Source organism: Tympanuchus pallidicinctus, unplaced genomic scaffold, assembly GCF_026119805.1.
Source record: "Tympanuchus pallidicinctus isolate F22 unplaced genomic scaffold, pur_lepc_1.0 scaffold2, whole genome shotgun sequence".
NCBI lineage: Eukaryota > Metazoa > Chordata > Aves > Galliformes > Phasianidae > Tympanuchus > Tympanuchus pallidicinctus.
In genome coordinates, this window is record NW_026294721.1 from 27,236,504 (window position 1) to 27,252,204 (window position 15,701).

The following is a 15,701-nucleotide window of genomic DNA, read 5'->3' on the forward strand; positions in this document are numbered from 1 at the left end:
AGGAATAGTGAAAATAACTGTGATTTTAGCAGTGGTTGTCACTGTGTCTGGAAGGGACCTCTGGAGATCATCTAGACCAGCCCCCTGCTAAACCAAGTTCGCTACAGTAGGTTGAACAAGAAAATTTCCAGGTGGGTTTTGAGCATCTCCATAGAAGGAGATTCCACAACTTCTCTGGGAACTTCTTCCAGGTCTCTGTCACTCATGAAGTAAAGATTTTTTTTCATGTTCAGATGCAACTCCCTGTGCTCCATTTTATGCCACTGCCCCTTGTCCTGTTGCCTGGCTCCATCCACTCGATGCCCATTCATTAGATATTTATAAACATTGATAAGATCTCCATTTAATCTCCTCTTCTCCAACAGGAAAAGTCCCAGGTCTCAGCCTTTCCTCACAAAGGAGATGCCCCAGGCCCCTGTTCATCTCTGTGGTCTTCCGCTAGACTCTCCAGTAGTTCCCTGTCTGTCTTGAATAAGGACATTATGGCAATAATAAGATACAGGATAGTAGAGGCTGCAGTAGATTTGAGATCTCCAGTGCAAAGTAACACAAACTTGTTTTTACCCCATTATCAAAGTGTCCGTGTAACAGCACCTAAAGACTGTTTTTCCTTATATGTGAAGCATCACAGGAAATATTAGTTTCAGGTACAACTTCACTAAAGACAACAGAAGTTACCCACAGACAAAGAATTTGGTCCTCACTTTCTATATCTGGTCAGCCCAAGTTCTGTTTTCGTGTTCACACTTTACCTTTGCAATAAAAATGCCAGCATCCATAATGGCTTTTATATGCTTCAGCCAGCCAGAATTTTCAAGGCCCCACAGGAAGTCACTCATTGAAGGCGATTTCATTTCACAAACTGTAAAATAAGCTTCATCTTAAAAGCACAGTCAACATAGTCCCTTATGCTTTCAAAACTTTACTATTAAAGTAGAAGTAAACTATTATTACTATACAGCTACGAAATCTGGTTTAGAGGCTCGTGATAGCAATGTTAAAGGGAGGACGGTTGGACAAGATGAGCTTGCAGGTCACTTCCAACCTTGTGATTCTATGATTCCATTACTTTCTCATACATTTGAGAAAGAGGGCTGTCTACAATTTCCCCACGTACATACACTTCAATTTAAAAGTTGTTGTTGGGAAGTCTATTGCAGTCAGTTTACCAAATACATCCTTCTGAGCAGCACATGTTTTCCAAGTTGTGTTGTGAGTGTAGTTCTCAAACTCTTTAGAGAGAGGGACTTCTATTTAATACTGAGGGCATAGAATCAGATAATACACACATTCCTGCCATTGGACAGGCAGACAACCACTGAATCATGCCCCAGTCTCCTATCCCATCCACATTTGCTGGTGAAGTTGAATTAAGAAAATGCTCTAAGAACAGCGCCACTAAATTCAGCCTTTGGCATCACCACCTACAGTGGTGCTACAGGTAAAGCAGTTCACTCAATGGCTCCTTGTCTCTCAATGAAGCCTTATTAAAATTTGACATGCAGCCAGGAAACACCACCTAAAGGCGAGGAAAAGTCATAACTCGACAAGGAAAACATTTTACTGAAAACTTTTCTAGCTCTGCACCATGTTTGAAGAAAATAAATCTCTCTCGGCTTTTACAACATTAAATATCTATCCAACAATATTCATTTGCATATTTTTTAATATTACAGAGTTTGCTACTTATTTCTTATTTCACAAGAAATAAAAAAGGCCACCCAAATCTACGATAGATATTTGATTCCAGCAACAAACACCCAGCAATACTTGGTTTGATCTGTTCTCAGGAACGAGATATTAAATTAACCACATAAATATATTACACATTTATTTTGATCCATGTACAGTTATACTGTCACAAAGCAAAAGACATTAACTGATGAAACCTTTAAGGAATACAGTGAAACAATGCCTTATTTAAACTGAGTCGATGTATTACCTGTGAATTAATAGTGTCTGACTAGATCTCTAAACATCTTTTAAAACGCTCATTTAACTTTCATCTGTGGCAAAAATTCCATTTCTTTCAATGTGACCAAAATTTCATTTTATAGGACAAGTTCAGAGTTCATATCATATCTGAGTGTATCCAACTGTCCTCACTCCTTTTAATTCAGACGCAAAATAGCCTAATGTGTCCATGTGAAATCTTGCAATCCTTGTACATAGGGTCTCTTCCAGATGGTGATTTTAAAAGTCATTTTTGAAAGGTATTTATAAAAATGCATACATAGCAACACTGAGAGCAAACAGCTTTTCTCATGATTAATGCTTCTGTGCAGATGGAAGCATGACCTATTAGTAGCTCAATTTTGACTGAAGCTGCTGTCTCTGTTTACAAAAGTCCAAGGTAAAGCTAAATAGTGCTTTGCTCATTCCCACTGCCAAATTGGAATCAATATTTACCTACCACTTCACTGAGCAAAGTTCAGACTGTCCTAAACTAAAGGCACACACCATATATTTCACATGATTTTGGCGACTGATCTGGACCTTAATACTGAGTCCAGATATGAATTCCTAAGGGAAAAAATGGAATTTTCATCCCAATAGGGAAAAAAAAGAATGGTATCGGCATGAAAAAAACAAAAAAAAAGAAAAAAGAAAAAAAAAAAAAGAAGACTTGGAACCCTTTTTCAATCAGAACAACCAAACAAACCCACTTGATAGCAGAACCTGGGAGAAATAAGACCTCTTGCACCCATGCCATGGGAAAGAGCATTGGCTGGGCATAGGAAAATCAAGACCCTGTGGATAGAGGTCATCACAAATACCAGTCAACAGTCAGCACTTCAGTCTTTCCAGTGAGAAGTTCTTGTACGGTATTTCCTTCTAATACTAAGAATTATGCCCTGGAAGTTGTGCACAGGATCAAAACTAATGCAGGTGCCATCATGTACACCTCTATTTAAAAAATAAAATATTATATTATACAAAGCAGTATGAGGCAGAAGAGACAACAGTAAAACAATTGCTTTCTGGAGGGAAATTTCAGCAGCTTGAAAAAGATTTTTCTTCCATATTAAAGCGAAATCCTAACTTTTTTGTATATTCTAAAAAAAGAGTCATTATCCAACCAATTTAATATTACATTTAATAATTTATATTTTAATTCACTAAAAATTTTGCTAAGATTAACATGTAGGAAAAAAGTTATGTTAAAGTTAATTGAAATAAGTTTGTTAAAGTTAAAATCACAAATGAAAAAAAAAGAGAAAAGCTGTCTGATGCCTTACATGAGAGAAGCCCTTCTTATGCACTAAACTGCTGAATCATAAGATTCAGCAAAAGCCTTAAGTCTTGCAGTATTCACTTCTTTAATTTCTGATCTTATAGTTGGATCTCTAAATATGAGACTTCAGCACAACAAATACAAATCCAATAGAAAACAAAACAAAACAAAGATGCTTGCAGCAGATGCTAGGAAGTTCTGCCCCAAGCAACACTGTTTCATTTCATTTATTGGGAATTATGTTGTTACCTCTAAGTGTGGGCCAGGAACCCAGCTCATGAACTTCTGGTCTAAAATAATACACAGCTCTATCACGTGCAGCCAGGCCAGTTGTTTACTGCTTCAACCTTGCTGGTCTCAAGCTGAGCAAACAAAGGGATGGGTTTGTTCAGCCGACCTCTGTTCTAGCCAAACAAGGCTTTGCAGTTTGCTAAAAAACCTTCTATTTTCCATTCTGAGACCTTACACTTCAAGTAACTAAGCAAGAATACATCATGATGTATTAAACACATCTTAACCTAAAGTCTTCTGTAACTCTGGGTATGCTCACATCTGTAATCCACAGAGCAATGTTCCAAAAACCTTTCTCCTTCATCTGAACAGCACAGTTACTGAACAGGGACCACAGAAGTGCACTCAGACTGATTTAGAAACATTTGTGATCAAAGAGGACAGGACAAAGTAAATTCCTGTGCCTGCTTTCTTTGTTATTCCCATGCGAGGGTAGAACTTGGCAGAGACACTACATCTGTCAAAAAGCAGTAATCACATCAGCACTTCTCTGGGGAGCGGGGAGTTCCTCTTGGGATGGCCCATCTCTACAGGAAATGAGGAGCAACAAGAGACTGTTCACATGCATCATCCTTTGCTTCTGGTTTTCAAAAATTGCTCTTACGTGGAAACACAACACATCTCTCCCTACGGCCTTCTTAGATTTAGAATTCATTGCACATGGATGATGGGATACAGCAATAAAGAATAAAGGGGTAGCAATAATAACAATAAAGGGGTATAGGTAGAGCACTGAGCCAAGGATAGTTAGATCATGCTGGCTGAGGAGCTGAACATTCAGAAACCTTCTGTTGATGATATACATGAAGTAAACACTGACACTACGTGGGCTGGAGTGATCATTATTTGCCTGTTAAAAAAATCAACAAATTAACTGTAGGTCAAGGATGGCTTGTTTATCCTTATCCTTTTCCAAAAAGTCCTCTTAGCAGCAACGTAATTCAAATAATAAATGGCAATACAGATGTGCTGCTTTATACACTAGTTATTTATAAAGACATTATTCTTCATTTCCGTAGGATTATGAAGGTGCAGAATGGTTATACATATTGACTATTTCATAAATAGCCCTAATATGACACGCTCTATACAGAAAATGAATAAATCTCTGTTAAAATTTAAAGTAAAAAGACCAAAGGAAAAAAAAAAAAAATCAAGTCATTATGCTTTGAGGCTGTTTTTATTAAGTCTTTGTTAAAGACTTTTAAAAAGTCTTTTATGTTTTCCACCACCGTCGTAGCCAGATATAAGCAATTTTTTCATTGTACCATCAAACTGTAAATTACAAAGGAAGAAGTAGCAGCAGTAAGGTATTAAAGTCAAATTACACTTGTCATTAATGTAAGTTTTATCTAGATTCTACTCATGAAACAAGGAGTTCTTGCAATTAGGAAAATTCTCCTAAATGTAATGATACCAGACGTCCATGAGCTAGCAGATAAAGTTTTCTTTTATTACTGATTTCAGAGAAGTTCTAATTTGTGTCTAATCTTTTTCTTGGGATTCAATAAAGAACAGTTATACCTTCAAGCATTTTCTGCAGGCTGTTTCTCATGACATGGATGTTCTCAATGCCTATGAATTGAAACTTGATGTTGGAGTAGTTGTCTTCATTTTCATATCCCTTCCCTGCTGCTCGGTTTGCCATTGCATTGAGCTGAAAAAAATTAGAGAAACTGGATGAAAACAAGTATAGAAAATATTCTTTTTAAAAGAAAGCTCATGTTCTACTGAAATAAATCAGTTATTTAAGTCAGGTGTAAATAGGAAGCATTTATCACAGTGTCAACACGAGTACTCTGGCACTGGGAATCTGTTTACAGTATATTGCAGTATGCTGGGTCACTAAGACTCTGATCTCTATTTCAAACACATTGAGTGCTAACTCAAACACAAGAAGAAAAAAACAAAAAACCCACAACTTACAAAAGGCTCTTTTGCAAGAGTGTAGAGTTTTTAATTTGTTTTTAAAAGGCTATTTTGATTTGAGGTCAGCATTAAGTTTACTAGCAGAATATATCCAGAAGGTGGCAGTGTCTAATCTGTCATGCTACAGTTCCATGGCATACACTGTGGTGTTCCCCAGAACAGACCAGATCACCCAAAAGTTGATACAGGTTCCTTTTCTGAAGCCTAGATCAATTTAGAAAGACAAGTTTAATTTAGAGAGACAAGTTTTCCCAAGATTACAGTGTCTTGACTCCAATTGAGAACACCACGAAAGACAAAATCACCACAAATATCTTCATCTGCAATGCAGCACTATCAAATATTTTGCTTATGCTTCAGAAAAACAAACAAAACAAAAGAAAACAAAAAAATTGAAATGGAAGCTGGATTTTTAATAAATGATGTAGAGCCTCTGAACTTCACAATAAATGTCAAGGTAGCAGGAGTAACGAAATTGTCAGCTTTACAAAGCCATCAAGTCTCTAAGCAAGAGTAAAAAATTCTGTTCAAAAAAATATCTAATTTAAAATTTAGTGAACCTTGCAAATCCATACTGAAAGGCACCAACAAAGCTTTTGGAGACACATGGGAGGTATCACTTAGATTTAAAAAAAAAAAAAAGACTGGCCAATGTTCACAAAAAATCAAAAGGAAAGGTCTTGTGTATTGTCTACAGGTAAGTGAATAGGCAGATGACTCTTTTTCCAGTCTGTTTCCTAATATAGAGGGATGTAAAATGTGAAATCGGGTTTACTCTCATTTCTTTCATCTTACCATTTTCTAATCCATTTCCTTGAATAGAACAGTAGAACTTAGCAATAGGAATAGTTACCTTTGTGGAGGAACAGTAGGAATTGAAACACAGAATGAACATAAACATAACACAGAAGAAACTATAAAAATAGGAAACTAGTAAAAATAATAATAAAAAAAAAAGACAGCATTTTCCATTTACTTAACTCTTGTGTAAAATTTCTTTTAGCTTGTAGCTTCCAATAAAGGAAAAATAGAAGGAAAAAATAACCATAAAATTCTAGTCCACCAGCTGGTTGTTTGCTGATCTTTTTGACTGTCAACTAACAATTTTAAAAAACAAACACAAATAAATACTGCTTGTAAACAGCCATTTAAGGAGAGAATCCTCAGTGTGACTTGCTAGAAAGATTACAATTATCTGTTGACTCCCAGTCTTTCTGCTTTGAAGCAGTCACCAGTGCTCTAATATAAGCAGCATGAAATCTCTCTCCTGACAAAAGCATATAGCTTCAGGAGGAAAGATCTGTAAGCATGAATAAGACACCATGAAATCCAGAAGCTCTAACTGAAACACGCCTAGTGCTTAACTGACCTAATCCTTAGCAGTGCACATGCTATAAACTGTCTCTCCTTCAGCAGAGCAATTGTATCACACAAATCGTTCATTAGAAGAAATCTGAAATAGACTTTTTAAAAGTAAATAAATATAAGGTCAAATTTGCAAGGCTTTCAGGTACTCATTTTAAATATTGTCAGTTGCCAAACTTTGCAGCTGCCACAGTATTTACTAACAATTTTTCCCCATCACCTATCCAAATTCCATCTGTTGCTTGTAAAGCAGTTGTTATTCTCTAAGTTGTGCCTGTCCCTGCTTAATTTCTGTGAATATGAAAATATAACCTCTAAAGAGAACAGAATTTACTTGTCAGATTTCCTGGCATCTTCTTCAGCGTGTAGGGTAATAAAATTCTAAGAAGATTAATAGAACTAATTTGTTTCACTTGTAAGTTTAAATTAACTTCTTCTGTAAACACACGGAAGAAGAAAATGAAGATGGTGTCCAAAGTAAAATCTCTGTGCTAGTCATCCTGATCTAGTTAAATGAATATCATTAATAGCCAAGTCACAAAGTATTTTTTAATAAATCCCATCAGTGAGTGACCTACTTAATGAGAGAGGAGTACCAAAGCCGGAGAATCAGAGAATGTCTTGAGTTGGAAGGGACCTCAAGGATCATCAGGCTCCAACCCCCCTGCCACAGGCAGGGCCACCAATCTCTCCATTTAACACTAGACCAGGCTGCTCAGGGCCCCATCCAACCTGGCCTTGAACACCTCCAGGGATGGGGCATCCACCACCTCTCCAGGCAGCCTGTTCAGCACCGTAGCACTCTCTGTGTAAAAAACTTCCCCACAATATCCAATCTAAATCTCCCCTCCCTCAACTTAAAACCATTTCCCCTTGTCCTGCTGTTATCTAACCTCGTAAAAAGTTGACTCTCCTTCTGTTTGTAGGCTCCCTCCTTTAGGTACTGGAAGGCTGCAATGAGATCACCCCACAGCCTTCTCTTCTCCAGGCTGAACAAGCCTAGCTCCCTCAGCCTGTCTTCTCAGGAGAGTGAACCAACCCTTTGATAATCTTTGTGGCCCTCCTCTGAACTCTTTCCAACAGCTCCCTGGTCTTTCTTGTATTAGGGGTCCCAGACCTGGACGCGATATTCCAGATGGGGCCTCACAAGGGCAGAGAGGGACAATCACCTCCCTGTCCCTGCTGGCCACCCCTCTTCTGATGGAGCCCAGGATACCACTTGCTTCCCAAGTTGCAAGAGCACGCTCTTGGCTCATGTTAAGTTTTTTATCCACGAGGACCCCCAGGGCCTTCTCTGCAGGGCTATTCTCAGGATTTCTCCTGCCAATCTGTATGTATGCCTGGGATTTCGTCCTGGAATCAATATTATGTTGTTCTACGTGCGATAATGGTTACAACTGTTAAGCATGCATTATTTAGATATCCAGGTCTGCATTTCCTATCCAAACCTGCTCTGAACACAGTGGTACTAATCCTTCTCTAGTGCTCACAACAACTGCAATTGCTGCAGAACTACCAGTAAGAAGGTATCGCTCTCATCTTCCCAATTTAAAAAAAAAAAAAAAAAAAAAAAAGAGTAGTATCTGCAGGTCAAACTGTCTTCCAAATTACAAAGTGAAATGAGATACCCCTGACTTTGTTTCCTTCCCCCATCTATAGCTCATCTCGTGTCTACTAGTGATTAGATAGAGACGTCCTCCTTCACACGCTTTGTTAGGTTCAGCAGGGAAGAGCGCGTACTCCTGCTCCCACCTCCAGCCACCGAATCTTTCCTGGTCCTCATCACCCCAAGCTGTTTGCCAAAGTTGCGTACAAGCTGTATTACCTTCCAAACTCTTCTTGATCATTATTGTGTTTCCATGTTTCTGCATAGCATAATTCCTCTAAAGTTTTAGTCTTAGCCAAATATTTTAGTCAATTACAGACTGTGATAACTCAATAACATATTTCAGATTATCTTCCTAAAATACAAAACTGTTATTATAAACATTGTGTTCTAACAGGAATTATATTTCACTAGCCTCATTATTAACACTGTTAACTCTTGTGTGTGTGAAAATAGCCTTTTATCAAATAATCTAACAGTTACTGCTCCAAGTTATTATTTCTTTTTCTGTATCTTAACATTTTGATAAGAACTAAAAAAAGAGAAAGACACAGCATAAACAATAGAACTCTGAGAGAAAAACAGAAGCAAGATTTCTGGTTAAAACATGCCTGATAAATCCTGATTTAACATGTGGAGTTACACAGGTGCAACTGTGCCAGCCGTTTGTGCTATGAATCTTCTCAAGCACATCCAGCTCAAATTCAGTATTGCTATAGGCAAGAAAGGTAATACACTTACTTTAGGCCGAGTGTCAACAACGTATATAAAATCACTTCCTGGGTTTGCTTTTCTGATGGCCTGAAGCATCTGTTCATCTTCAAGGCATCTTGCACTAAAGCCAGATAAAGGCTGGCTGCTCCTACATATCGAGGCCTGCAGAAAAACAAACAAGAAGTCAGTAAACTTATTAAGCAGAAATCAATTAGCAACCCAAAACATTTACTGAAGAAGCTCATTAGATGTTTACCATAGAATTATAGTTATGTGGGAATGGTAAAAAGAATTACATTCTTTTTAGAAAGTCAAGAAAATATTAAGGCAATAAAGCCCCACTGCCTAGGTCTTGAATAAAAGTTTTAGAGCTATTTCAAATATATTATTTCCCTCATGTGGATTATCTCCTAAAGACAATCTGTAGAGAATAATGAGTATAGCAATGCTATCACAAGAACACTGACATAACAAGAAATGGATCCTTCTGCACTGTCACTCACACTTCAGTTATGATACTAATTACATCCAGCTTACACCAATACACTCTTTACTGAGCACTTTGAGATACAAGTCCAGGAAACAAAAATGTGTACATACTGTGCAGCCAGATCACTGATGTACTGTATTTTTAGCACTGCCTCTGGAGAAAGACTTCACTGCACAGGAAGTGAGTCAGGCAGCCTGAGTGTTGGAGCAAATTTATTAATCAGTGCTATTGAAAAAGTCAAGAAAGATTCTCCCCAGACACATCAGAATCAGGCCTCCAGATGAAACCTGGAAAGAAGGAACTGAACTTGGAGCAAGGAGATCATATTTCCCAGTTTCTGCTAGCCTGTGAGCAGCCATATGGGCACAGGGCTGATGTAGGCACTTTCTATGCACTGAACATGAGTACGAAGAGAATCTGCATGCTGAAGGTCATAACCTTTGCAGGCTGCCCAACAGATTATTTATTACTGTGAGAAGGAACATGCTCACTTTCAGCCAAGCTTTTAACTATCAGTACTTAGTAAATGGGATCTTTTATATATGAAACTGTGGGAGCTTGCTTAGATGTCAGTAATAGATTCTGCCATCAAATTATTAGTTATCTACTGCTGATCAGTGCATATCCCAGTGATTTAATACATGCTAATACCTTATTTGAATGATGAAATTTGTACATATGGCTATTCACAACCTCTCATTTTAATTGAAAAAAGATTTCTCTATCAGTCATGAGGTATCATACTTGAGGTAGATACACACCTTAAGATTAAGACTAAAATTAGAGCTGCAGACTGAGGTTAAGGTTCAGGAAACTTGGGGCTAGAGCTCATTACATTACAGCACTGCAACAAACTAAGATATGTGCTGGCACCAGAAGGAGAGAATGGCTTGTCTGTCAGGTTAAACTCACATATAGCCCAAGCTCATGAAACAGCTGCACTGCCAATAGTGCAGAACCAGGAAGATAAATTGGCCTAATGATCCATTAGATATCTCAGAAATCATTACAAATGATCTCCATGAAGAACTTAACCCAAGCCAATTGTTTATGAAGAGCACATACCTCTAAAAAATTTCTTAGGGTGTATTTAAGAGTACGGCAAAAGATCAGGTTGCTTTCAACTGCCCTGGCTAAAAAGATACTTTCAGACTTTGATCTCAGCATAACCACAAAGATCCTGTGAGACACAGAGTGGTGTCACAACATCATTTGAATCTGTGAATAACCGAAATGTTATGTGACCTTTCCAGATATGCAAGACGGAATGAGCGGCACCCATCCCGCTTCCCAACCTGCTGTTACTGGAGTTATTCAATGTCTACCATCACAAAACTTACCCTAATCTTGCCCATTCTTCTATTACCTGGAAACTTACGCCAACATCCAAACTCACATGGAGGTACTCCAACATTCCTTACCTTTTAAGATCAAGGAATGAATACAATATTTCAGACCCTAGTGGCCTGAATATGAATCCTAACCTTAACCTGAACTCAGCCACAAATGGAGAAACCATCTAGGCTTAAACTGTAGAACTCACCCAAGCTGGACCACTATACTCCAGAACTTAGTTGATCCCTTAGACTTCTTTTACTAATACCTGGAAACGTCCAAGTTTTGAATGCTGGGTATCTGTATTTGGACTTAGGTGATTATGCAAAGTGATTAATTTTGAAAATTTTGTTCTTAATTAAATATAAAAGGCAATATACTATTTATGTGTAGACTGTATTAATTATTTAAATCTTCATATCCTCCTATTTTGTAATCAAATTCTTAGATCTTTGCTGAAGAAGAACTCAGCTGAAATAGTCAGCAGGAATCAAAAATACGTTTCATCCCACCCTTCTGAAGCTTAAACTTAGGACAGGTATCACCATAAAGAAGAGACTACCCAAACCACCTTCTAAATTTTTTTTTTAAAGCAAACACTGACTTCTCACAGAAGCTTATTAGAAAAATTACAAAAGCCAGGTTAAACTTTGCACATTGGAAACTACAAACTCACACTTACATTATTATCCTTGCAGTAGTAGGAAAGAGCTGGAAAACGCCTTCGGCTCCGAAATTTAGAGCTCCCCACTATGATGTGTGCAGTTGCAGACTTTGGTACATACACTTCTGTAGGATAGGAGTCACAGACCTGTGAAAGGAAACTCCAGTTACTTAGTCTACTAAATACAACTAATGTTAGCCAGCTCTACTCTACTGAAAAAAAAAAAAAATAGAGAGGAATTTTAATCTCAGAGAATATTTCATTGCACAACAACTGTACATATCACCTGCTGTATAGGAACTGTTGATCACAGCCTGTACCTCTGATTGACCACCTGAGCAAGCAATGAGTCAGCCACAGGAGCATAGGTGAAGGCAATTCACTTGTGCTACCAGAAGGGGTGGAGCCTGGTTCCACCTCTCCTAGATCCCATTTAAGTGCTGACTGCACTTAATGACTTCCACTGAGGAAGGATCTCCTTCTAGAGTTTACTGTAAGCCTATGATACTGGTAAGCATTTCCATTTATTTTGATTATTTTTCTATCACAATATTCTTACTAAGCCTAACCTCTGTACACCTGCATTTCTCAAAGCAGTTTTTTAAAGTTGGAAAGTGTTGATTATACTTTGCAAGCAGCAAAATTGAAGCAGAAAGGTTGAAGGGCTGTATTTCCAGGTATTAATTCATGTCTTACTGAGAATATACATTCAGATCAGAAAGAATCTTTAATATATACAGCATGGTTGTATTTACAGCTGCTGCTTTCTCCAGAGCAGAACTTGGATATGAGAAAGGAAAGGGGTGAAGTTCTCAAACATTAGAGAGGACTACAGAGCCAAAATTTTCCAGTGAATATAGAGTATGAAACATAAAAAAAATTTAAAAAAAAAAAATAAAAAAAAATAGGCTTTTGAGAAAATGAATCCATTTCTATGAAATGACAATACTTCAAAGGCAAGCAGCCCAGTCAATTCCTCCCTTCTGACAGGAACCCAATGATCAGATTTAAAAAAAAAAAAAACAACACTGGCAGGAGATGCAAAAATAGAGGCTTATGTTTAAAGATGCTGCTGTGGTGAATTGGTTTCTATTTGTGATGTCACTTCTCCTACACTTTATCATGGGAGAGGTTAAATATTTTTTTTCTGCTTATATTTAAAAAAATAAAAATAAAAATAAAAAAAAAAAAAAAAAAAAAAAAAGGAAATCCTGACAGTGCACTCAACCTTCTTGAGAGCTTCACAAGCCTCGCTTAATATAAAGACACTAAAAGCAATAGAGTAAATTGAGTGCATGGGCCAACTTCTTTCAAAACATATTTTGGTTATTATTTCTCACAATTAACATTCTGTGAACTTCAATTGTACAGTACTGAACTAGGCAGGACAGACTGAACTGGGAAGAGATAAAGCCTGTCAGTTGACTATAGAAAACACTTAACAGTTAAACATAGAGGCTTCAAAGGATTGTGAGGGTAGCCACTGACAAAAAAGCATGGTTAAATTCACTATTTCAAGGTGCGGGGGTTTTTTGTTAATGACTGTGCGGTAATCTTAACCCTATGTATCAGAAAAAAGCTCATTAGACACTTAGGTATGAAATGCTAACAATATTACTAATAGCCAAATACTAACATTTAAAACTTACTGTGGACAAGTTACACATACATTAAATGAAGATGCATCCTTTTTCCTGCTATTTGTATGCATTTTAATGTGGAAAATGGGGAAGAGCTGTACCGTACTACACGTGTGTACAGCACTGAGTACACAAGAGCTTTGCATCTGAGCACTAAGAAACTCACAGCCAGACTGCTGATCCACTCTAAGGGTCCCATGACATTAAAAAAATAACTCACTCCATAGTCTCTGTTTACATCACTAATCTGCCAGTAGCTGTTTGGAATGCCCATCCGATTATATTCTTCATTGAGGTCCACAAGCTTCCAGCCTTTCTCTCGTTCTTCTTTATCTAATTTTGGATTGAATGAGAAGCAATACAACTCTTCATATTTCACTGAAACAAACAGCAAAACAATAAGGTATCTCAGATTTCTCATCAAGAAGACACATCCAAAACCAAAATCTGACACTGCCCCTAATGTGGTTTCCCTTAAAACTAACATGAATTGCTTCTTGAAATCTCACATCCTGTCTTGAAGCTATTGTCAAACATACTTTGAAAGTACTGTGCTGTTTTTTGTTATTGTTTGAATAAATATATGTGCTATATTAATATTCAAGTAGTAGTCTGTTTTCCTGGACATCTTATCTACCTATGCACCACCATCTTCCAAAACTAACAAGCTCAAAAGTTTTTGTGCTGAAATAGAAGTTTCCAACAGGTTCAATGAAATTTTAATTCTATGGACTGCAAAACTCTGTTCTTCCTTTATTAGCAAAGGCATTTGTGATACAGCTGTTGTAATAAGCATAAAAATAGCATGTGTTAAATCAATCATTTCATCACGACCATAAAACCACTTAAGTAGCTATGCCACCTGTCACCTTCAGTCCAGAACTATATGGTAAAATTTGCTAGTACTGAAGTTCTTAACTTTTCATTTTCAGGATACCTGTATTTATACTAATGAGTGATTTAATTATGGTGGCAAATGGCAGCCAGATACCACTGCTACTAAATGCCACCTGTCAGCAAAGTTCTTACTGCTGCTGAAGATATTGTGACAAGGGTATGTTTTACTCTGATCCTTTAAGCTTCCTCAAAACTAGGATAATTTACCTCGTTGTTTCTGAGTTTCTCTGATTATTTAATCCTGCATAGCATAACAAGTCACATCAGCTGCAGTTGCATATTACTACTACTACTACTCTAATTATAGATGTCACTGTATAAGTTCAGTTGCAGTGCTGGCTGACTGCTATTTTTCCCACTCTGCACAGTAGATAAAACTGGTGTTCTCCCAGCAAGATAAAAAATTAAAGCAAGTTATTTCAGTTTCATACAGACTGTGGCAAATATTTCTTTAGCTATCACTTAAAACAGGTAAGGCTGTTGGTTCCTAGAAGAGCAACTATGTCACAGAGGATCAAATATTGGATTTCACTGAAAAGAGGAAAGGTTTCAAAGGGACCCTGATCAAATTTAAGAAATTCAAACAGAATACATTCTAAATCTAGATAACAGTAGGCTAAAATACAGGCAGTCCAGTGGACTAGATCAAGTACTTGCTGCAATACATTTCATTGTTTTTTTTGTGTTTGTTTGTTTTTTTTTTTAACAAGTTTACGCACAGCACAGAAGGGAGAATTCAGATCTTGATGTGGCCACTAAAGATATCATAAAACTTCACAGAAGGAATATGAAATTTCACTAGATTTAGAGACTTGTTAGTATTTTCCTAAATTCACACTTACACAAGGCAGCAGTTACTAATAAAATAGCATTATGATATATTTTACAGTCAGTGATCCCCTAGACTATCACTTTAAATAAAAGTTTGTGTCAAACATTATGGAATAAACCATTTATTAGAGCATGCATTCTCCACTGCTCCAGCGTGCTCTGTGCTCAGAGACCTCTCCTTCATCATAATGCATCTGTAATGAAGTCTTCTCTCTTAAACCGAAAAGAAGAAAGATGCACAGCTACAGTTCACCCATTACAATATCCTTCAAGAGGAGGATTCACTTTTGTGTCATGTTTCTTTCCCATACCTGGCCGTGCCAGGCGTATTAGAGAGATATAGACATCGTGGCAGTCTCGCTCCTGAGGGATGACCAGCTGGATAACCTGGAAGTTCTTGCAGCGGATCAGCAACGGGCAACCTGTGGCAGTTGTGGCCTGCTTCTCAATAGAGGAAATTTGGCTGTGGAGAACCTGGAAGGGAATTGAAAACAGTTATGTTAAGTGATTCAAGTCTGCAGGGAGAAAAACAGTTGCTTGTAAAGATCTGCCAGGACACAGGAGCTTCCACTGCTGTTTCAGAAAATCCTCACACACGTCTTCTTGCAGTTTTGTTCCTATCTCCAGCATCAGGCTCCAGAAATGCCAGATACATGACCTACAGACAACAAAGCACCTCTGGAATGTTTCAGCTGCTCAGACAT

At 37.6% G+C, this 15,701-nt stretch overlaps 1 protein-coding gene across 5 annotated transcripts in view; it reads right to left on the minus strand.

Moving 5' to 3' along the window:
* MTMR7 (myotubularin related protein 7) overlaps nucleotides 1–15,701 on the minus strand; it is a 64,997-nt gene that overhangs the window by 13,705 nt on the left and 35,591 nt on the right. For 3 of the 5 annotated variants that reach the window (XM_052682064.1, XM_052682063.1, XM_052682062.1), the window contains exons 3-8: nucleotides 15,309–15,471; nucleotides 13,490–13,647; nucleotides 11,648–11,776; nucleotides 9,168–9,302; nucleotides 5,051–5,183; nucleotides 753–862 (exon numbers count right to left, since the gene is read on the minus strand). In XM_052682064.1, the coding sequence (XP_052538024.1) occupies nucleotides 753–862; nucleotides 5,051–5,183; nucleotides 9,168–9,302; nucleotides 11,648–11,776; nucleotides 13,490–13,543 (561 nt within the window). In that variant the 5' untranslated portion in view covers nucleotides 13,544–13,647; nucleotides 15,309–15,471. Of the gene's footprint in view, nucleotides 1–752; nucleotides 863–5,050; nucleotides 5,184–9,167; nucleotides 9,303–11,647; nucleotides 11,777–11,915; nucleotides 12,010–13,489; nucleotides 13,648–15,308; nucleotides 15,472–15,701 lie in introns of those variants that run through there. The other 2 variants (XM_052682066.1, XM_052682065.1) reach the window with 2 other exon arrangements.